Consider the following 22,573-nt stretch of genomic DNA (forward strand, 5'->3'; position numbering starts at 1 on the left):
GCTCCTATTCAGGCAGAACTAATGGAAAAGACAGACAAGCACTATAATAATAATAAAAAAAAATGTAATGAGAACTCTTAAGGGGATGCAATTAGATCACGGGGAAAAAAAATGAATTCTGGAAGAAAAAAAGCATTATTCCTGAATTAAAAAATTCAATAGAGAAACCAAATAAGAATAGTCACTGATGAGAACTGAATTAATATTCTGGAAAAAACAAATGGAAACAATATCTCACAACAGAGAGCAAAAACTTGAAGAAATGGAAACCATATGCAAAAAGATATGAGACATGGATGGCAAAATCCATAGATGAGAGACTTATGGGCCCAATACACAAATAATGGCATCTTAGAGAAAAAAGTATGAGAGAGAGAAGTAACAATCAAAGAAATGACAGAAGAAAATTGCTCTGGTATTGTGAACAAACAAGATTTTCAGATTGAGAGGGCACTCTAAATCCTAGGAAGATTAATGAAAAAAGTCACATTCCAGTGGCATTTGTGAAGCCAAAAGACAAGAACAGAGACTTGCAGATAGAGACCAGATTACTTACAAAGGAAAGAGAATCGACCTAATATCTGAAACTGGGTATAGTGGAACAACATTTACAAAGTTCCTAAAGCAAAAGTCTCTGACTCAAGAATCTCACACCCGTCCAATATATTATTTAAATGTAAGGACAAAAAAAGAAAGAAAGTTTTTTTTTTAATTTTTTAATGTTTATTTTTGAGAGAGAGACACATACATGAGTGTGAGCGGGGAAGGGGCAGAGAGAGAGAGGGAGACACAGAATCTGAAGCAGTCTCCAGGCTCTGAGCTGTCAGCACAGAGCCAGATGTGGGGCTCGAACTCACAAACCGCATTATCATGACCTACCTGAGCCGAAGTTGGACGCTTAACTGACTGAGCCACCCAGGCATCCCCAAAAAAGAAAGCTTTGAGCTCAAAAGTATAACATCTCTGTACGCTTTCTGAAGAAATTACTCAAGGAAATTGCTGCAAATAAAAATTCAATGAGAACAAAGACTTCAAAAGAGTGGAAGACAAAGACCATAAAAATGGTGATGAGCAATGATTTTTGTACATTTATAGTTGGCTCTATAAAGAAAAAAAATTACAACAGTCAAAACATATGTTAAAGGAGCATTTAGTAACACCATGAAACTGCAACTCTAGAATATTAACAAACACAAGAGTTGGGGAGGGGAGTAGGAGCAGGGAGAGAGAAATAATAATACATTTCCAAAATTGTTTAATTTGGAAGCAGATGAGGGAAGGTGTAGACAGGATAGTGAAACGTTTGGTGAAGGATTTAGTTATTTAATTTTGGTATCTCAGTATGGAAATAGAGACTTAAACGACTACAAAAATAGGGAGAACTCACAAGTAAGATGGGAATACAAATAGTAACACTTATAAATTATTTATGACAAATAAGATATTTAAAGATCACAATGCATCTGAGCATGAAAAGGAAAAAGTGGAAATAGAAAAGTATTAAAAGTAATCATAAAATAACATGAAAGGAGCAAGATAAAATATAGGGTAGTAACAATAAAAATGAGTAGTTTAACTCCCTTATCAAAGGACAAAAACAACAGAATGAGAGAAGAAAATGTTGAAAAGGAAGGGATGGGCCTACATTACATATCAGGACTAAAAAAAGCAATAGAAGTAAAACTAATATAAAAAATGAAATTTAAATAAGAACATTTTATCATAAAAGATAAAAGCTACAAAGAACAAATAACAATCAAGAGCCATTATATGGCAAATAATATAGCCTCAAATTATATAAGGTTAAATCTCCTTGAAACACAAGAACCTGATAAGAATCATAACCACAGGGAAAACTTTAATACACTTGTCTCACTATTTGATAAGCATGGTGGTTCTCTGGAAATCTGTGGCTGACCTGGCATCCAGTCCCCAGTGTGATAAGGGCCAAGCTGTTAAGAGGTAGTTATGGAATTTACACTACAATAGTGCAGTCATATGGTTTCGTACTGCTCCCAAAGGTGACAGGCCTAGCTGTGGCTCTCCCTGGTTCCCTTACCCTCTTGAAGAGTCTGGAGCTACCTAACTGCTTTTAATAACTCTTTTTTAGTTAAACTGAAGAAGTGTCTGTTGTCTGCAACTATGATCCTTTTTGGAAAGTAATATAACAATATTAATGAAATTTAAAATGTACATACTCTCTGATCTATCAATGCAAACAACAAAAGACCATTCTTCATCTGATTAGGTTGTTAGGAGTTCTGACTCCAGAAATTTCATTTCTAGTAATTTATCTGTCAGTACATAAAATGTATATACTAGTATATGCATTGTAGCATTGCTTTAATAACAGCAACAACAAAAGAAACATCCTGAATGTCTATCAATAGAGGATCGATAATGATTATAGATAATTATATATATTATTATATATGTTATATATATATTGTGAAATTCTGTGCAGCTCTGAAAAAGAGTAACGTAGATCTGAATATGTTGGGTTGGAAAGCTGTTCAGAATGTCTTGTTAAGAAAAGCATATTACAGAATAATATGCATAGCTATGCTCCTTTTGTCTTGAATACATATGTGTGTGTCCCAAATCAAAGAAAAAAATATGGAAGGAGTTAAGCTATGGTAATCATAATAGTAGTTAACGGGGGAATATGGGGAAGAAGGAGAAGGTGGTTCATTTTATTTTAAACACTTCTATAGTGTTTCAAATGTTAAAAGAAGTATTTTATAATTCAAATAACCAAAAAAAAAAAAAAAAAAGAAAAAAGAAACCCACAAAACACAACAACCCTGATATTTAAAAAAAAAAAAAAAATGTCTCCTAAAGTTTGGCCGATAGCATCAGCAAGACACATAAGATTTATAACTATAATTATAGACCATGGATATTTCATGAGGGTTGTTACGCCAATGACAAGTTAAGCTTAGACAGCAAGGAAAGGATATTAATGCTGCTGTCAAAGTGAGCTTATTCACAAAACTCCTGAAACTTATTATTCTATATATCAGAGACAGCAGTTTCTGATTGAAGCCAAAATTGCAGAGGTTTCATGGTTATAAACATTTATGCACCCAGGTCTGAGAATTCTATGGTAAAACAGGCATTTTCAAGGCTTCTGAGAAATAAAAGTAAGTGTATTGCATGAGTGAGGGGCATTAAGGAGGGCACTTTTTGGGAGGAGCACTGGGTGTCATATGTAAGATCACTGGGATCTATTCCTGAAGTCAAGACTATACTGTATGTTAATTAACTTGAATTAAAAAAAAAAATGAGTGAAGACTAAAATGACAGTAATTGAGAATCTACCCATTCCTCAAGTTGAAATTTTGATGTTGAAAGAGGATCTGTGTGTTTATCATCTATTGAGTTTCTCTCCCACTTTATTCAAGGGTGATACTGGTGTCCTAGGTATCTCCTCATGGAGGATAGGGTGGACAGTGAGTTCCCTGTAGTTACTATGCCTTTGGGGAGGCCCACAGCTTCCACTTATCCCTATAAAGAAGGGAGGTCCACTTGGATTTGGAGCTGGGCCCTGAGATCAGAAGATCTGTGTTCAAATCTTGGCCTGCCACTCTCCGTGTGACTTGAACTGTGGCAAGTCTATATATTTTTTTATATATAACTTTTTAAAAAGTTTATTTTTGAGAGAGAGTGAGCAGGGGAGGGGCAAAGGGGGGGGAGAGAGAGAGAGAGAGAGAGAGAGAGAGAGAATCCCAAGCAGGTTCCACATTGTCGGTGCAGAGCCTGATGCGGGGCTCAAACTCATGAACTGCGAGATCATGACCTGAACCGAAATTAAGTCAGACACTTAACCAACTGAGACACCCAGGCACACCAGCAAGTCTATTTTCTTACCTATAGTAATTATATCCATTTCAGAGACCTGAAAAGAGGATTAGATGAGATAATGGGATTATCTGAGAAATAAATCATTTGCATAATAAATGCTCAATTAATGGGAGTTGTTACTCTGAAAATCAGAAGCCCTGACACAGGCAGGTGGACCAAGTTTGCTTTCAGTAACTCTAGCCTCTCCTCTCTGTTCTTCCAGATATTATCTTTTCACCAAATGCCAATGCTTCTAGCTTTAGGACTGCTTGCTTGCCTTTCTTTTATTTTATTTTCTTTCTCTTCCTTCCTTCCCTCCTTCTTCCCCTCCTCCTATATAGACAACAAAGTATTTGACATCGTCCTTATACTCACTCTAATCTTTGTTCTTATACTTCCTGAAAATTAAAATTTGCATTTTAACCAGTCTTACTGTAGAATAAAAGACTTTGCTCCAGACAACACTGGAGTCAGAGAGGTCTGGTTTCCAATCCTGGATCTAGGACTCACTTTGTGACTTCAGGCAAGTTGCTTAACTTCTCTGAGCTCCATCTGTAAAAGGGGACAATAAATAATACCTCCTGCATAGTGGCACTGAGAGGATTAAGTATAACGCATGATATCACCCCTATCACTGTGTGATGATGACACGGGTTTTGGAAGGCTTCCACCAAGGACAGGCCTGCTTTGGCCATCTGGGGTAAGAAGGGCATGTATGTAACTAAGACAGGAGGGACAGTTGGATACTTCAACCAAATTATTCTCACTTCCTTTACTCAACTTTATTCTTTCTTTCTCTTCTTATCTTTCTGCCCTTATGTCCATTCCACAAATACTTATTTTTGTCTGGCACTACAGCAGTAAACAAAGCATGCCAGAAATTGGAAACTGGTATCCATTCTCACTCATACCTACTCTGCTTCCAAACCTCCACCTCCAGCCTGGATATCTCCTACGTTCTTCTCTTGTCTGTCCTCAGTCTCCTGGCTGTTTCAGGACCTTCCAGCACTCAGCAGGGGGTATGGGTGAGGGCAGGGAGAAATCAGGTACAGGAGAAACCTATGGGATAGGAGTATGCGGTAAGATCTAGAGGACTTCAACTTGTACGTGGCGAAGAGGCACAGCCACCAAGTGGTGAAATCCAGCACCTCATCTTTAGAAGTACAACTCTGGGTGTGTTTCCCAAATGTGCCTAACTACCCTATAAGCCCAGTAATAATTGTGTTGTAGGAAATGCTTGCCCCATGTTTTTCATGGTACATTCACAAATGCCTTTATTGAAAGTAAAATAAATAAATATTTGATTCAGGAAATAAGTCTAGTGGATCCTAGTCCTAAACCTGCAATGCAGTCACTGTGTATCCTGGGCAAATCATGGGCCCCAGTTTTTTGTATCAATTTTGCCTTAAATTATACTGTTATGGTTTTGACATATGACCACCAATTATTTGAAACTCTGCTAAGAAATGGAGCTTAATTCTCCTCCACTTGAATATATTGGGCTAGATTTAGTGACTCACTTCTAATGAACAGAGTATGAAAAGGGAAACATAGTTTAGAATGGAGAAACCTGAAGAACATCATCCATATAAGTAAATGAGGTCACCATCACCGGTAATAAGTCATGCTGATATCACATGCTCCCTGATAGGATATGACAAGAAGGGCACAGCACCTCTTTGTGAATCTTACCCCAAATCCACAATCTCCATCTATCCCGAAGAAAGGATCGGACAAATCCAGAAAAATTCTACAAAATACCTGATCACTAGTATCCAGAAGTATCAAGGCCATGAGGGACACCTGGGTGGCTCAGTCAGTTAAATGTCTGACTTCAGCTCAGGTCATGATCCCACGGTTAGTGAGTTCAAGCCCCAAGTCAGGCTCTGTGCCAACAGCTCAAAGCCTGGAGCCTGCTTTGGATCCTGTGTCTCCCTCTCTCTCTCTATCTGCCCCCCTGTCCCCCGCCTCAAGCTCTGTCTCTCTCTCTCTCAAAAATAATTAAACCTTAAAAAAAAAGTATCAAGGCCATGAAAGACGAAGAAAGACTGTATAAAGTCAGAGGTTATAGGAGACTAAGGAGACATTACAACTAAATGCAGTGTAGGATACTGAAACAGAAAAAGGTTGTTAATGGAAAAACTGAAGAAATCTGAATCAAGTCTGTAGTTCAGTTAGTAGTACCAATGCTAATTTCATAGTTTTAACAATTGCTCAATGGTTATATAAGATGGCAATGTTAACATTAAAGGCTAGGTGGGTTAGACCATGGTTACCCTTGAGGAGCCAGAAGGCAGAAAATGAATCTTGGAGAGACAATTGGCCCATAGGCCTGAATCAAAAAGACCTGGATAGCCCCACCCATAACATCTTGAATGAGGGACCAGTGGTTACTTTGAGTCCTAAGGAAGAAGCCCCTCTGAGGAAGCAAGGGTATCATTTTTATAAAGCCCTGATATCAAAGGTAAGTAATTTTGAATAATTTATTTTTAGAACTCCAAAAGATGGAACATAAAATTCTTTTTTGTGAATAAAAAGTTTTTAAAATATAATTGTTTCCGTGGCCTCCAAATTTGTGAAAAAGGAGAAAGGTAACTGTGATACCCAACAAAAACTATGAATTTTACAGGGAAAAGAGCTTCTAAATCTAAAGTTAATATAAAAACACATTGCTATAATAGCATATAAGAAAATAAACTATGGAGGGGCAAAAGGAAAAAGAAAAAGATATGTACAACTATCAAAAGGCTTTATTTAATTAAAAAGATAACATTAACCAAAAATTGTAGAATTCATTATGAAAAACAATTTCACTAAACATGCAATGCCTATCATATCTACAGTGAATTTTCCAGGTAATTTTTTTAATCCTTACTTACATAGCAGATAATGTTAATGACGGTTTGAAGAATATTTCTCATTTGCTTTTTACTTTAGATACTGGCCTTTTATCTCAGTTACTACCTTTAAAATCATCTTTTGGAGCACCAAGTAACAAGCCTGACCTGGTGAATAAGCTGTTACCACTAAAAAGATGTTCCACAACTGTCCTCCCCATCAGGAGAATCCAGAGAACTGAAACTGTGCCCTCATGGCAAGGAGTAGATCACCTAAGTCTCTAGGCTGGAAACATAAAAGTATACACATAGCCTGCTCGGTGAGCAAAATGCAACAAAACAGGTTGGAGTGTCCAGTACGGTAGCAAGAGCTATAAGAAACAACGGAGCAACAGCTCCTTGTGAGGTGATATACACTTGCCCCAGTAATGGACTGTCATGATGAATGTCTTAACTATGTCAGATGCTTCCAAATCACTCCATTATTTCCCTCTCTACCACAGAACTGACCTAGACACGGAAGATTTGCAAAGCAACAGCATGCTTTATTTAGTTGTGAGACAAACAGAACTCCTTCTGAGTGGAGAAATCTGGTTCTGCTTTTGGATACTACCTGTCTCTGAATTTTGAACTCTCAAGATGTCAAGTGTTAGATCGCTTTGGTATAGATTTCATGATACTCACTTGGACCAAGGAATGGCAGAGACATCCTTTAAAAGCAATATGTTTGCATTTGGTTCATTTAACATAATAAATGTTTATTTTTAAGTTGTGAAGAGAAAGTCTGGGGTTTAATGAGTTTCTTTGTTGAAAATGAGCAGCTAAGATTTGTAAAAAAAAAAAAAAAAAAAAAAAAAAAAAGATTGTTTATAGGATAGACTAAGGACTGCCCAAAGGCAATTTAAACTCTAAAAACCAAGTCCTTGACTGATATTTGCTCCTTAAAAAAAGAAAACAAACAAAAAATACAACAGGTCACATTGCTTGCTGTATCCACCCAGAGGTACAGATTTTAATGAATAGGAGAACTTCTGTGAACTCTAACTCAATAGTGAATGGTATTGTCCACCATTTGCATTAAAAAGGAAATAGACAAACTCAAGATGCCCAGTGAAAGTTAATGGATTATTAAAAATCATCCCTACCAGAAGAGCTTCTCTGAGTTTAGGTTCAGATATGCCAAAATATAACACTGAACCTCTCAAATAATTTCATAGATATGTATTGCCAAATAAATTTTAAATTTCACTTTAAAACCTGGAAGTTATTAAGCCTTATAGACATCATGGGAAAGTTTCTCTCTGTTATTGTTGGAAAACTTTCCTTTTTCAAACACAAGAAGAAAGCAGTAGTATAATCATGTATGCATACATACAATGCTCAGCCCTAAGAAGTGATTAATTGTGAGGTCTTTACTAACACAGAGATTATAGACACCTAATGCTAATCTCCCACATCTGGTTATTTATGTTACAGCTTTCTGTTTTCATCTCAAGATGCGTAGTTAAAAAGAAACTCTGGGATTCCTTTAGAATTATTTTTCCCCCCCAACAAGTAGACAAAACGAGTCAATAATGTAAATGGATTTTAAAAGTTGTAAAGCCATCAAGTTATTTTCAACAACAGGGTTACCTGCACACTGACCACAATGACCAACGATGTAGCCATTGTAACTGCAAAAGACTGGTAGTCAGCAACGTGCTGCCCGTCATCTCCGGCCACATTGTAAAAGGCTCCATAGGGTATGAAGAAAAGGGCCAATGAGGTGTAGATGCCATGTGCCATGCAGATAAAAAATTTACGCTTGTTAAACAGCAGATTGAGCTGTCCAGGTTCATAGAGCTGGGGATAGTCCATGCTGTTCTGGTCATCCACATCCTGTCAATAAAGTGTTACTTCAGTGGAGGAGGCTTGAGAAGTCAGAGAGGACCTGAATTCGCCATCTCAGGAAATGGCAAGTACAAGTCTAAGCATACCCTAATAAACACTATTAATTAGCTTGTTTTCATTCCCACAATAATGCAGAAGATAATAAAATGATCCCTATTTTACACAAGAGGAATTTGAGTCTCTGAGAGTCATGAGAGATCATATAGTTCTTATAGCATAGCCAGAACTTGACTTGCACCTAGATCCTTAGCTTCAGACTAAAGTTTCTTTTCTCTCCTTTCCTACAGCCACACTCACTCCCACAATGCTCTTGCAGCCAATGGGGCTCAGGGGTTAATTGCCAAGTCAGTGAGTGGTAGTGACCAGGAGATGGCAGCAGAGAGCCACAGAGTAGGACCTGGCCAATCTGAGTCCCCAACTGTGTGACAGGAGGAAGAGCAGAAGGGAAACAGGGAAAGGGGGATTGGGGGAAGGTGCAGGGGTGGGGAGGAAGCTGAGCCTGAAGAGCTGAGTGTTCTACACAGTGAGGATTCCAACACCAGCTGTTTGACAGAAATAATGTAGACAGAATGAGAAGGTATGTGTGGCCCCAAAAGTATCTTGGGAGAAATTAAAACAGTGCTTCTCAAACTTAATATGCACATAAATCATCTGGGGAGCAAATGATGATTCAATAGGTTGGGGGTAGGGTCTGAGACAGCATTTCCAACCAGCTCCAAAGTAATGCTGATGACCAGTGAGCACTAAAGCCAAATGCCCAAACCAAAAAGGATGGCAAGGCCTGACCACCGGGGACATCAGAGGACCATGAGTAGAGGAGAAGCACCCAAAATGGGAGCAACATAGGCATGAACTCTGGGGGCAGACCAGGTTCCCCTCCCTGCTTGTGGGATGGCCCCAGCCTTGTTGAATGGGGTTCTATGATGAATACTGACATATTCTCTTTATGAGGTCCCATTTTGAAATGCTGCTAGTACTTCCTTCTCTAGTCCAGTGACTGGTGAAATGACATTCAGAGGCTTTGAAACCAGAAAACCCTGAGTTCAAACCCTAGTTCTGCTGCTTAGCAGGTATATAATCTTACACCCATTATTAACCTGTCTGAGCCTCAGTTTCCTGATCTCCAGACATGCAAACAATAGCACCTCCCTCACAGGACCACTGTCATGATTAAATTCATGTATTCAGCAGTGTTACTGCCACACCATAAGTAATAAAAAAAAAACCAAAACTGATGCTTCTATAAATAATAACAAATAAAATAATGTTATATAATAATAATAGCATAGCAATCTCAGACTCAGGTGGCCTGGCACTAGGCTGAGTTCTGTCACACACCGGCTGTCTGGCTTTAGGGCAGCGACTTGAGCCTTGGTTTCCTCCTTATAAAATGAGCAGATCATAGGTGATCATGGAGGCCTTACAGTATAACATTTCACTATCCTGTGATCTATGTAGGGGCCAAAGTTGACAAAGTAAGAAAGGAGAGGGGCAGACACTTAACTTGATGGCAATAAGGGGCCTTATTATATTTTTTTTTAGAATTGCACAATAACCATCTTTTCCCAGAAACTGCTTTATTTTTATTATTTTATTCCACATTCTGGGCAGCTACAAAGCACTGGGAAAAGAAATGCTTGTAAACACAGGCACTTGGAAATGAATGTGCTTAATCCTTTACATCTAAGGTCTTTAGGAGTTCGTTATGTTTTTATAGAATTCCACAAAATATGTTGTTCACAAACTGCCATTTTTACATACAAGAAGTGAGACAACTAACTACAAAGGCACAGAATGGGAGGGTGGAGTGAGCTCACAATGTGACAATTTATATTTTGAAATAGACAGCTTTGAGCCAGAAAAATGAGGCCTAGCAAACGGGTCTAACAGCAGCCTGGAGAAAATCTGGTCTCTTCAAATATACTTCCAAAATAATTTTTTTTTAAATAATACATTCTAATTGTGCCATGGAAACTCCTCTGGCTAGCCTTCCACTTCCTCATAGGCAGCCAGACTTCTCCCTTCCAGGAAGTACCTTCCAAGGCAATGAGTATGACAAGGGTCCACCATTTTTGTAATTGATTCCCTCTCCTCTCAAGCAATTTGAGCTAGAAAAAAAGACTATGTCCCTTCTTTCCATGGCTGTGGGGCTTCATGTCTTCCTCTCCCATTGGCAGGGTATTCCACTGGCCTCTAGTTCCTGTTCTGGGCTGTGCTGGCCAAGGAAATCTCACCACAGATGCTGGCTGTCTGCAATCCAGTGGGTTCCATGATTTTCTATCACTATGTGGTTCTCTGCATTCGGAGGCTAATGTAGCATTTCTCAGCATGTGAACCACAAGGCACTAGTTCTGAGGCATATTAATAGGTGCTATATGAAAAATAAATAAATGGAAGTAAAGTCCTATAAACCTGGGAAATGCTGGACAAACATAAAATTAGAGGCCATTTCATGTAGGATGTCTCAGAGCCTTTAAAGCAATAATGTGGGGTGTGAGTCTCAAAGAAAAGAGTAGCCAAACTTTGATCAGAGGACCGTTTGGGAGATGTGGGGGATCTGGAAGGGTTTCTGATCCATGCAACATGTATTCAAACAACTGAAATTCTAGGACTTTCCATGACTCGTGTTTTCTACTTAGAATCTAGAAACAACTAAAAAGCATCAAAAGAGTAAAATAAGTTATAAAGACAGAAAAAAATACATACCTGGTCAAAAATCCCCATGGCTAAAACAGGAAGTGATGTGTAAACAATGTTAAAAAGGGTAATGAACCACTGGTCGTAAACGGTCTAAAAAGAAATAACATGTCAGTGAGAAACACCATTCACAGAAGAATATTCACTTTTAGGCTCTTGGATTAAATATCTCAATCTCCTGAGATGCATGAGAGTTTGATATTAGCAACAGACAGACCTGAGTTCTCCCCTGACTCTGTCTCTTATCATCCCTGCTGTCTCAGTAGGATACTAGATCCCTCTAAACTTCAACTTCTTCATCTTTAAAATAAAGCCACGCTCTCCTTGCACAGCTACCATGTAGATGAAAGGAGATCACATATGCAGAACATCCAAGATACCACTAGACACATAGAAGGCCCTGGCCCTGTGGAGAGCTATTGAATTCTTCAGGTTCTCAATGGCTTTTATTAAAAAAAAAATTTTTTTAACGTTTATTTATTTTTGAGAGAAAGAGACAGAGCGTGAGAGGGAGACACAGAATCTGAAACAGGCTCTGAGCTATGAGCACAGAGCTGGACGTGGGGCTCAAACTCATGAACCGTGAGATCATGACCTGAGCTGAAGTCGGACACTCACCCGACTGAGCCACCCAGGTGCCCCCTCAATGGCTTTTAGAGTAAATCTAATGATCTGATCTAAGTGATAAGTAAAGGACCCACTAAAATATTCAGAGGGAGAGGCAGAAATGAATGTGTCAGCCCTACCCTGTGTTCAAATGGAGAGTTTTTTTCTTGGGAGTGGTTTAAAATAAAGTGGGCATGGAGCTAGCTGCTCAGTATACTGGGTATAAACAAGTTAGACAAATAAAATACCCCATACACTTGTACAGAGTACTTCCTTGCATGAGCCTCACTAAAAATTGGTGAGGCATGTGAAACTGTTGTTGTATTCCCATTTTGTTGAGAACTACACAGACATGTAGAAACAAAATGTAGTAAGTATTGTAGAGCTTATCACTGGAAAAGGCAAAACCAAAACCTAGGTCTCCAGCTCCTAACCAATGTCTGTTCTACCACTCTATCATACATTCATCCATCCATTCACTCAATATTTATCAAATATCTATTTTGTGCCAGGTGCTAGGTTTTAGGCAATGGTAATTCAACATGCTATAATCAGACACAAATTCTTCATAAAATTTGCATTCTAAGGGTGGCAGAAAACAAGCAATAAACAAGTTATATATACATATATACAAGTGATAAATACTAGGGAAGAAAGGCAGATAGGAAAGGTAGATAGGGAGGGTTGTAATTGTAATAAGGTGACTGGCAAAAATGTCACTAAGAAGTGACACTGAGAAAAGATCTGAATGAAATAAGGGATCGAATTATGCAGCTTTCTGGGACAGGAGCATTCCATACTACAAGTAGATCCCATGAGAAATCCCCAAGGAAAGATAGCATCTGTTCAGAGGACAGCAAGGCAGTCCAATTGGATAGAGAAGAGTGAGTGACCTATAGGGAGAATAATGGATGTCAAAGAAAGAAGGAGTTGGATCCTATGTAGGTAACTATGGCTTATTCCCTAAGTGAAATGGGAAGACATTAGAGAATTCTGAGCAAAGGGACAACCTGATCTAATTTATATTTTAACAGAAGCACTCTGGATGCTGTGCTAAGAATAGACTGAAGAGGGGCAGTGGTGGAAGCTGAGAAACCATTTAGGAGACTACTGTAGAAGCCAGATGAAAGAGGGAAGTCAGGTGACCAGCAGGGAGAAGTGCTGAGTTTTGAATATATTCTAAAGTACATGTTCTTCTTAGGGGAGTTCAGAAAGCAATGAGGAATCTTAAATGCAATGTTCTGGACAGAGGACCTGAAGGTAGTTTCCACATAGTTATGTAAATAAGGCAATCCATTAAGTTATGTCCTGTGTGTGTAGATTATACCAAAGAGAGAATATTTTGGTTTCTTTACTGCTAAATATGGATTTGGACTACCCTATCTTAGCGTCATTGTTTATTCTTGAGATGGGTGTATATTTATTCAAGAGAAGGAGAAATGAAGGCCAATTTTCAAAGGCCAAATCTCAACCTGGACTATTTTGCTGAAGTTCCACAGGTGGCTTTATTCAACACTGAATAAACCAGACACTGAAATATATTGATTACTGTTTTCTGAGCAAGGTTAGCCCTGTGGGAAGAAGTAAGGAACATGGACATTCCTGCTGTCAATCATCTTGGAGAGAGTTCAATGTCAGGGCAGGAAGAAAAATGAGAACAGAAAAGAGAAAACGAGGAGTGGGGTAGATGAGAGAGGAAAGAAACTGTTTTATTCTTTGTGTGTCTCAGAGTTGAGGCCTGGAATCCATGTAGAAAAGATCTGTTCAACATCATTCTTTTTGAGGGTAGGTCAAAAATAGGCAGAAAAGTTGAATTCTACCACCAATAAATAGCCAATACAGGATTTAGATGAGACAGCATCATTGGGGACTGCTATCAACAAGAATAGGGTTATGACTCAGAATGGCCACTTCTAATTACCAGTTATTAAGTTCTCTAATTGATCATTTACTTTCATAATCCTTTGAGTCCTGTTAAACTGTATTCTTTGAGTCTGTCTGAACTCTGCTGTAAGGATTTGAAAAGGTGTCCTATGTCCAGTAAATATATTAAGTATTTAACAACAGGCTCTTAAAAAAAAAAAAAGGCCCAATGTGGAGCATTTACCAATTTCCATGGTGTAAATATTTCTCCCATGGCTCTTTATGCAGCGATATCACTTCCATCATATATATCCGATAGACATAAATAACCTCAGCTGCATAAATAGTAAAACATGGTAAAATAATTAGAAAGTGATGAGTTTTGAGGATTGATAAACTTTGTTTCAATATTATTTATTTATTTTTAAAATTTACTATCAAGTTAGCTAACATACAGTGTATACAGTTTGCTCTTGGTTTGGAGTGTAGATTCCTGTGATTTGCGGCTTATAACACCCAGTGCTCATCCCAACAGTGCCCTCCTCAACACCCATCACCCATTTCCCACCTCCCCCACTCCTCCCATCAACCCTCAGTTTGTTCTCTGCATTCAAGAGTCTCTTAGGTTTGGCTCCCTCTCTGAAACTCTTTTTTTCCCCTTCCCTTCCCCCATGGTCCTCTGTTAAGTTTATATAATTCAATTTTTAGTAATAGCTGTGTTTAAACACTGGCTCACATAATTTCTCAAAACTAAACAATTATCTTTATGAACCAATATGGACCAGTTCTAGCATACCCCAGCCTATGTCCATGCTTGGAGCAAAGTAACACAGAACACCAACAGCCATCTAGAGGATCGCAGACTCAATGTGGCAAAAGAAAACCTGCTGAATGGCAGGGCAGTAGCCCAGAGCTTCAGACAACCATGAGAAAAGAATGCAAGAGCTAGCTCATCATCATTCCCTGGAAGCCCTCAGGGTATTTTAGTAGAGGTCTCTGAAACAAGCCTGGGTTTACGGTGTTCGTATAGGATGAGGGCATGTGCCATACAATTGATTTATAACAAACTGCCCACTGAAGATAATGAAAAAAAGTTGAGAAAAAAGAAAGCAAAGCACATCTCTATCAAAGCATCAATGAACTAACAATACAGAAGGAAATTGCCTGTTAAGATCAGGGAGAGAAATCAGCACTTAAGAACTACTTTAAGGTCTAGGAAAATGTTCTCTTTCTCCAGAGACTGTTTGCTTCCTTCTAGCAGATGCTGAGATAGAAGGCTTGATGTTTGGGGGACCAGCCAGCTGTCCTGTCATAGTGCAGCCTGTGACCCTATTGCCAAGAGGCTTCTCTTGGGTCCCAGCCCAGAGTGCAATGTGTTTCATGAAGATCTCTACCCTTGATGGGCATGAAACTTGTCCTTCTAGCCCTAGGCAACAACCAGAAACAAATGATCATGAGCTTCTCAGCTGCCTCCTATAGACAGACCATCAACACTCCCAGGGCCTGTGGCTCAGAGCAGTACACACTTCCAGGCACCCAGCCCAGAGTGGGAATGTTAACAGGGTCCCACACACCAACTCCTATATACCCTGAAAGTCCACCAGAACTGTTGCTTGGCCTCTCTTCGCTTTCTTTGGATGAGCAACAATTCTACTTCTAGATACACGTTCAGAGTATCTGCCTTTGTGTACCAGGAGACACAAGAAAATGCTCATAGCAGCACGGGTCATAATAGCCCCAAACCAGAAACAACCAAAACATTCATCAGGAGTGGAATGGAGAAAGACATTGTGGCATATTGATATAATGGAATACTATAGAATAATGAAAAGCAAAGAACTACACCTATATCACACACACACACATACACACACACACACACATGCACCACAAGGGGCACCTGGATGGCTCAGTTGGTTAAGCGTCAGCACTTGGTTTCAGCTCAGGTCATAATCTCACAGTTTGTGGGTTTGAGCCCTATGTCAGGCTCCATGCTGACAATATGGAGCCTGCTCAGGAATCTCTCTGGTGCGCACGCGCGCGCTCTCTCTCTCTCTCTCTCTCTCTCAAAATAAATAAATAAGCTTAAAAAAATACAAATGAATTTTAAAAATATAGAAGGTTGAGCAAAAGAAACCAGCCAAAGTACAGTTCCATATTAATAAAATTCAAAAATGTGTCAGTCTACTCTGTGTTAAGGATTCATGCTCATATGGGAAAATTTTAAAACAAAGCAACAAAGTGATGATAAAATGTCAAGGTAATGGTTATCTCTAAAGAGTTGAAAAAAGAGCATAACTGAGAAAAAGCAAGGGGAGCCTTGGAGGTTTGGCAAAGTTCTGTTTCTTGAAGTGGATGATGGCTACATGGGTGTTCATCCGACAACAATTTGTTAAGCTGTCATTTGAGTATTACACACTCTGTGGATTCATTATATTTTACAATAAAAAAGGAAATATGTGGCCTTTTGTTTTAGTCATTACCTGGTGATACTTTGGACACTGGGAGGATTTTAAAAATCCTGATGCCCATATCACACCCCAGGCCAGTTCAGTCACTGTCTTTGAGGGGGTGGGATGATCTAGGCATTGGTAGTTTTAAAAAATTTCCCAGATAATTCCATTGTGAAACCAAGATTGACAATTTTGCTTGCCCCTATCAAGAAACAAACAAACAACAACAACAACAACAAAACAAAAACCCTGACACAAATCAACTATTTGATGATGACATCTGAATTTCATTCCCTGATATATCAATTGATGTTATGATTACAGTGGAAAATATAAGAAGGGAAAAGCAGTCAAACTGAAGTCTTATAGCCCCAGGCAGAAACTGATGCTGTAAAATCACCTCTTCCTCCACCTCCTCCACCATTCAGCTTCCACTAGCTGAGAAGAGATGATTTCAGGTATTACGAAGAAAGAAAGAATCTGGGAAATTATGGCACAAAGTGCCATCATTACTACAAACAGGTTAGCATTAAAACCTATAGTTATTTGGCAGTGGCATTTGCAAGCTGGTAATCAGATTTGAAACCTCATTTAACAATTGGAACAAGAGAGGACAGGAAGAGAAGGGCCAGTGAAAATAAAATTTAAATGAGTTTTTGCAATTTCTTGGAAGATTTTTTACTGCCACTCAGAATCACAGTAACAAAAATAAAATTAGCTGATACTTACTGAGCACCTGCTATGTACCAGGCACTATTTTAAGCGCTCAACACATACTGACTCGTTAAGTCCTCACAATGACCCTATGGGATTGGTACTATTAGCAGACCTCAATTTAAAGATGGGGAAACTAAGGCTCATCAAGGTTAGGAGACTGTCCAACGTCATCCCCCAACACAAAGATTTTCAAAGTGTAGCCTAGGAAACTTTTAGGAGATCCACATGTCAGGACTATTTTCACAATGATACTAAGCAGTTATGTATATTTCATTTTCACTGTCATTCTCCCATGAGTGTACATGACTTGTGATATCATAACCAACTGAACACAGAAGCAGATATGAGAACCCAGCTGCCTCCTGCAGTGCCAATAGTAAGAAATGAAGTATAAAAAATGACTCTTCTCACTAACTTGTTTTTTGTTTTGGAAAATACAATCTTTTTTTTTTTTTCATTAATATATGTCATTTAGGTAAACATGTCATAGGTTCATTTTTTTAATGAATTAAAAGGAATGTTTAAATGTTTTCTCCTTTTTAATTTCTAATATGATGAATATCGATAGATCCAGTCCTCAGATCACAAAGGTTTGAGAACTGCTGGCAGAGCAAGTGTCAGGACCATGTTCCTACCCTGGGACTCTGACTTCAGCCTTCACAACACTGACCACCACATGAAGCCACTTCTCTCTATCCATGGTATCCTTTGGCAAGTTTCCTTAAAGGCCGGTTCCTCACACTGCTTTATTTGGTTGAGAGTATACAAGAAATACAATTTGTATGCTGGTTTTTGTCATCTCAAATGATAACATTAGCATTTACCCAGGCCCAAACCCTCCAATGGCTTCCCATTTCACATGAGATGGAATCCAGACTCTTCCCAGACGCCTAAAGCATTTCCTGATCCCATAGCTGCCTTCCTCTTCAGCCTCACTCACCACACCCCCTCCCCTCCCTCAGCCTCAGTTTCACTGATTACCTTTCTCTAGGACTGGGTTCATTCCTGCCTACCTCAGGAGATTCACACTTGCTATGCCCTTTGCCTGGAATACTTTAACCCCAGAGTATCCATATGAAAGTTTCCTCTGAACACTCAGGTTGGACTCCATGAGACTTTTTACATGACCCCATTCTTTTTTCAATGACAATTCTGAAATTTTATTACTGATTTACTTCTTTATTATCTGTCTTTATCGCACTAGGATATAATCTCCATGCAATAGAGACTTTACATCTGTAACTCCAGTGCCTAGAACATTGTCAATGGTAGGTGCTCTATAAATATTTGCTGAGTTAATTACTTTACAACTTTTTGTAAACATTACATATTTAACTTGCCACTAAATGTTGACCCAAGGATGTGGCACAGCTCCTCAAACTCAGTATGTCCAGACCTGAACTCATTCTCACACCACCTTAACCAGGCCCTCTTCCTATGTTCCCTATATCTGTTTCTGACACTGCTACATTCATCCCAGAGCCCCAGCCAAAAATCTGCTATTTCTCCTTCTCTCCAACACATCAGTTTAAGCCCCAAATCCCACTGACTTAACCATTACACATAGCTTGTGTTTCTGCCCAGCCCTTTACCTCTGTGACTTTCCTCCTGATGTCCTCCCTCCTAGGATGCCCATCTTCTTATTCCTCAACTGCTTCACTATGATTGATCTGGAAGGGTTGGCCCAGGAACAGATCTTCCAGAGAGGCTTTCTGAGCCCTGCCCACTCCTACCCTCTAGGCTTGGGTTCCAGGCCACTCCTTGGTGGTCCCATGACACACACCTCACTGCTTCATAATTCAACTTGCAATTATTTATGTGAGATAGAGGGCATGTATAAGTGGGGGAGAGGGGCAGAGGGAGAGAGAGAGAGAGAGAGAGAGAGAGAGAGAGAGGGAGAGAAAGAGAGAGAATCCTAAGCAGACTCCACACTGAGTGATGTGGGGCTTGATCCCACGACCTTGGGATTATGACCTGAGCCAAAATCAAGAGTTTGATGCTCAACCAACTGAGCCACACAGGAGGCCCTATGCACTGATTTCTAGTCCCATCCCACTAGGCTGAAAGCTCCTTGGGAGCATGTTATAGGATTTATTCATCTGTGGGGGCCCAAGAACCTACATCAGTGCCTGGCACGTGGCAAATATGCAACACAAGGATGCTGGCGTGTTAAGTGTAAGGGCATTGGAATCAGACAACAGAACTGTGTGTCCTTCAGTAACATACTCAGTCTCTCTGAGTCTTAGGTTCCTAAGTTATAAAGTGGGGATTTGAGGGAGGCCTTTAATATTCAACCAAATGAACAAATGCCAGTACAGCAGCACCTGACAGAGAGTGCTCAGTTAGTGAACACCTTTATCATATATGGAAAGGAGGGAGGGGAGGAGAAAGGGAGGAAGAGGAGGAAAGGAGAAGGAAAGGAGGGAGGAGCATTCAAGGTTCCAAGCTTTGAGTGGTAGGTTTAATGAATAAAGAAAAAGGTATATTTCTCCACTAATTATAATTATGAAAATACAATTCTTTATTGCTACAGCCACATTTATTTTTATAATAAACTACTATATTAATGAAATCAATAGAAAATTAGGACAAGATTTAAAGGAAATGAATTATCTTGATAAGCATCTTCCTTATGAAAACTTAATTATATCAATCACTCTTCAGCTCTAGTTTTGCTGCAGGCTCTACCAAAATGTGTTAACCTGAGTCATTCACTTAAAAAAAAATAAAAACACCTTCCAGGGGTGCCTGGGTGGCTCAGTTGGTTGGGCATGTGACTTCAGCTCAGGTCATGATCTCACGGTTCATGAGTTTGACCCTGCATCAGGCTCCATTCTGACAGCTTTGGAGCCTGGAGCCTACTGCAGATTCTGTGTCTCCCTCTCTCTCTGCACCTTCCCTGCTCACACTCTGTCTTAAAAATAAACAAACATTTAAAAAAATTAAAACAAAACAAAACAACACCTTCCTGGATGATGTGCACTGGCTTAACACAGTTTAGGCTTTAGGGGCCACCACAAAAATTAAAGTCACAAGCAGTATTTCTTCTACAATAGACTTCTTCCGCTCCTTGTAACAGATCTCTAACTACTTAAATAGTTATCCTAGTAAATATGTTCCTCTTCTCCTTAAGGTCCTTAGATAACCTCAGAAAGTTTTTAAGTCCCCCTCTGGTGACTAGGACTAGCTGGGTGGGACACACTAGCCCAGATGACAACCCACATGGAACTCATCTGGGCTTCTCCCCTTCGAGACATGCTCAAGCCCTCTACCACCTATCTCCACCACCTCCATCTCAAACACACATGCTCACACACGTAGGTTGCCCAGATGCCCCCAAGAGATGGAGGAGGTAGAGAAAGGAGGGAAAATGGCTACTTTGAGCCTCTGACGTGGGAAACATTTTGGTCTGAGACTAGACCAGTCAAATGGCGGCAGCACTCTGATTTTGGGTGACTCAAATTATAAACAAAAGTTCTGTGTAAAAGTATCTGTCCTAGGGCTCTTGGACTCTTAAGGGCAGCCATACCCCCTCTCTACTTCCAAATTTTCTTTTCCCATGTCCAATACTCTGAATAAGAGATAAAAGCCATGCTCCTGTGAGATACCACTAGTCTGTTTGGAAACATGTGTCTCTTCACAGATCAGAAAAAAAAAAAAAGGGAGAGAAGAGTTCTCCATTTTTCCAACTTTCCTGTTTTCCTTAAGGAAAGCTTCTCCTTGCTCCCTTCTTTGTGGAAGCAATTTATCAACCTTATCAACCATTTTATATAGAGTAAAAATACTCCAGCTACAAATTACGATCTAACAGCTTGAGGAATACACAATCTGTGATTTATAGAAAACCACATTTAAATATACCTTAATATGGCTCTTAAACACCTAACAAGGGCTTTCCACTCTGAGACCATTGGCTTAGCTCCTTGTTCAAATGACAGGATAGACTACCATGTACCTCCCCTCTGCCTTTTGCTGTGTGTTGTAGAGGAAAACTATATAATGATATTTTTCTTTTTGGCCTTAAAAAATATTTTTCATTTAAAGAAAACACACTGAGGAATAAGTATGAGGTGCTCAGTCTCAGCACATCTGTTACTGATTTGTGTAATTAACAGAAACCCACTAGCAGGAGCCAGGAAGAATGGCCCCAGCCTAAGCACCCACCCCTCCCCAGGTTTTCCACAGAGCACATCTGGAAGGCAAAGGGGAAAGGAACCACCATGCCAGGTTGAGATGGACTCACAGGTAACCACAACCATGAGTCATCAAAGCCTGGAGATTAGTCGCACTCTAAAATTTCACTTTCAAATTTTTTGAGTTTTCTTATATTGTTTGACAGAACGAAAGTTTTTCTTGATTTGACAAGATAATTGTTTCCATATCACAGCAGAATAAAAAAAAAACATACACAGCTCTGTATCTCACTGACAATGATAAATCATCATCAGATAGTATCACCCCTTGAGTACCGGTGCCAGTAGTTGCATAGTTGCAGACGTGGATTTCCTAAATAGGACTTCAACCAATGGTGGGGTGGTTTTTATTTTTTGGTTCTGTTCCTGGTGGGGGATGGTTCATCTTTCTTAAAAATCCTGAGGTATAGGGTGCTTTTAAAATAAGTTAGTCATATAAGTGGTGTAGACAGGCCCACAGTGGATTCCATGAAAGCCATGCAGGCTTTGATAACAGATTGGGATAATGCATGTTGTTAAAAAAGGGTCCATGATTCAGTTTAGAGTTTTCTCTGACCTTTATCCAAACTCCTCTGATCCAGACACTTTGTTGGAAATCTCACCAGGATAGATTATATTTAAATTCTCTCTCAGAGGCAGTTTGGTAGAAGTGTTTGCTGGCAAAAGAAAAAAAAATTACCTCAAGCTTCTAGATGATTCCAGAAGGCAGTCTGCCCTTTCTAAGGGCCTAAGCTCTGGGAGACACCACTCAAGACATGAGCTCTCTCTCTCAATAAGAGCGGATTTTCTCTTCATAGTCACATTGTACTGAGTGTTGTTAGATATTTCTCCTTTAGATATCAAATAAAGCAAACAACTTGCCTGACTAGGGGTTGGATGAAAACATTTTTTGAAGGAAAGAGTTTATGGCCATTCTCTCTTCCAAGTCTGTGACAATTAGCCCACTTATCAAACAGAGTAGAGAGAACACTGAAGAGAGAGTCAGAAGATGTGGAGTCCAGTCCCAGCCTTACACACCACTGATCCTCAGATCTTGCAGGGCTCAGGCTCCTCCTCTGTAAAAGGAGGGGCTGGACTCACTATCTGTAACATTCCCTGACAGAGTAAAGATTCTAGATTTCAACAAAACAGACACTTTTTGTTCTGTGTCCCAGCTGTTTCCCCAAAGAAAGTCCACCCAGCAAGGCAAGTGAAAGGAGTGTAGTCCTTCCCAAGCAGATTCTTTCCCCATGTGTCCCAAAGCAACCACAACAGAGGCAGGCACTGAAATTAACCAGGGGAAAGTCCACAAACCAAGTACAAACCAGCCTGTATCACATCAACATCCATCTGAGATGTCCTAAGGCTACCACCATCCAATAGGCAATCAATGGTCCCACCCCCAGCCCCTTGGAGCTTTGCACACCACAGCTGGATTGGCTTGCACATCTGCCCCAGCCCACCTACCAGGATGGGACATTGATGGGAATCTCTT

General features: G+C 39.6%; 1 protein-coding gene across 17 annotated transcripts in view; it reads right to left on the reverse strand.

Annotated features, from left to right (window-relative positions):
• ATP8B4 (ATPase phospholipid transporting 8B4 (putative)) overlaps nt 1-22,573 on the reverse strand; it is a 259,446-nt gene that overhangs the window by 12,863 nt on the left and 224,010 nt on the right. For all 17 annotated transcript variants that reach the window (XM_049611656.1, XM_049611662.1, XM_049611663.1 and 14 more), the window contains 2 exons: nt 11,277-11,360; nt 8,313-8,558 (listed from right to left, as the gene is read on the reverse strand). In XM_049611656.1, the coding sequence (XP_049467613.1) occupies nt 8,313-8,558; nt 11,277-11,360 (330 nt within the window). The remainder of the gene's footprint in view (nt 1-8,312; nt 8,559-11,276; nt 11,361-22,573) is intronic.

Source organism: Panthera uncia (genome assembly GCF_023721935.1).
Source record: "Panthera uncia isolate 11264 chromosome B3 unlocalized genomic scaffold, Puncia_PCG_1.0 HiC_scaffold_1, whole genome shotgun sequence".
Classification (NCBI taxonomy): Eukaryota; Metazoa; Chordata; class Mammalia; order Carnivora; family Felidae; genus Panthera; species Panthera uncia.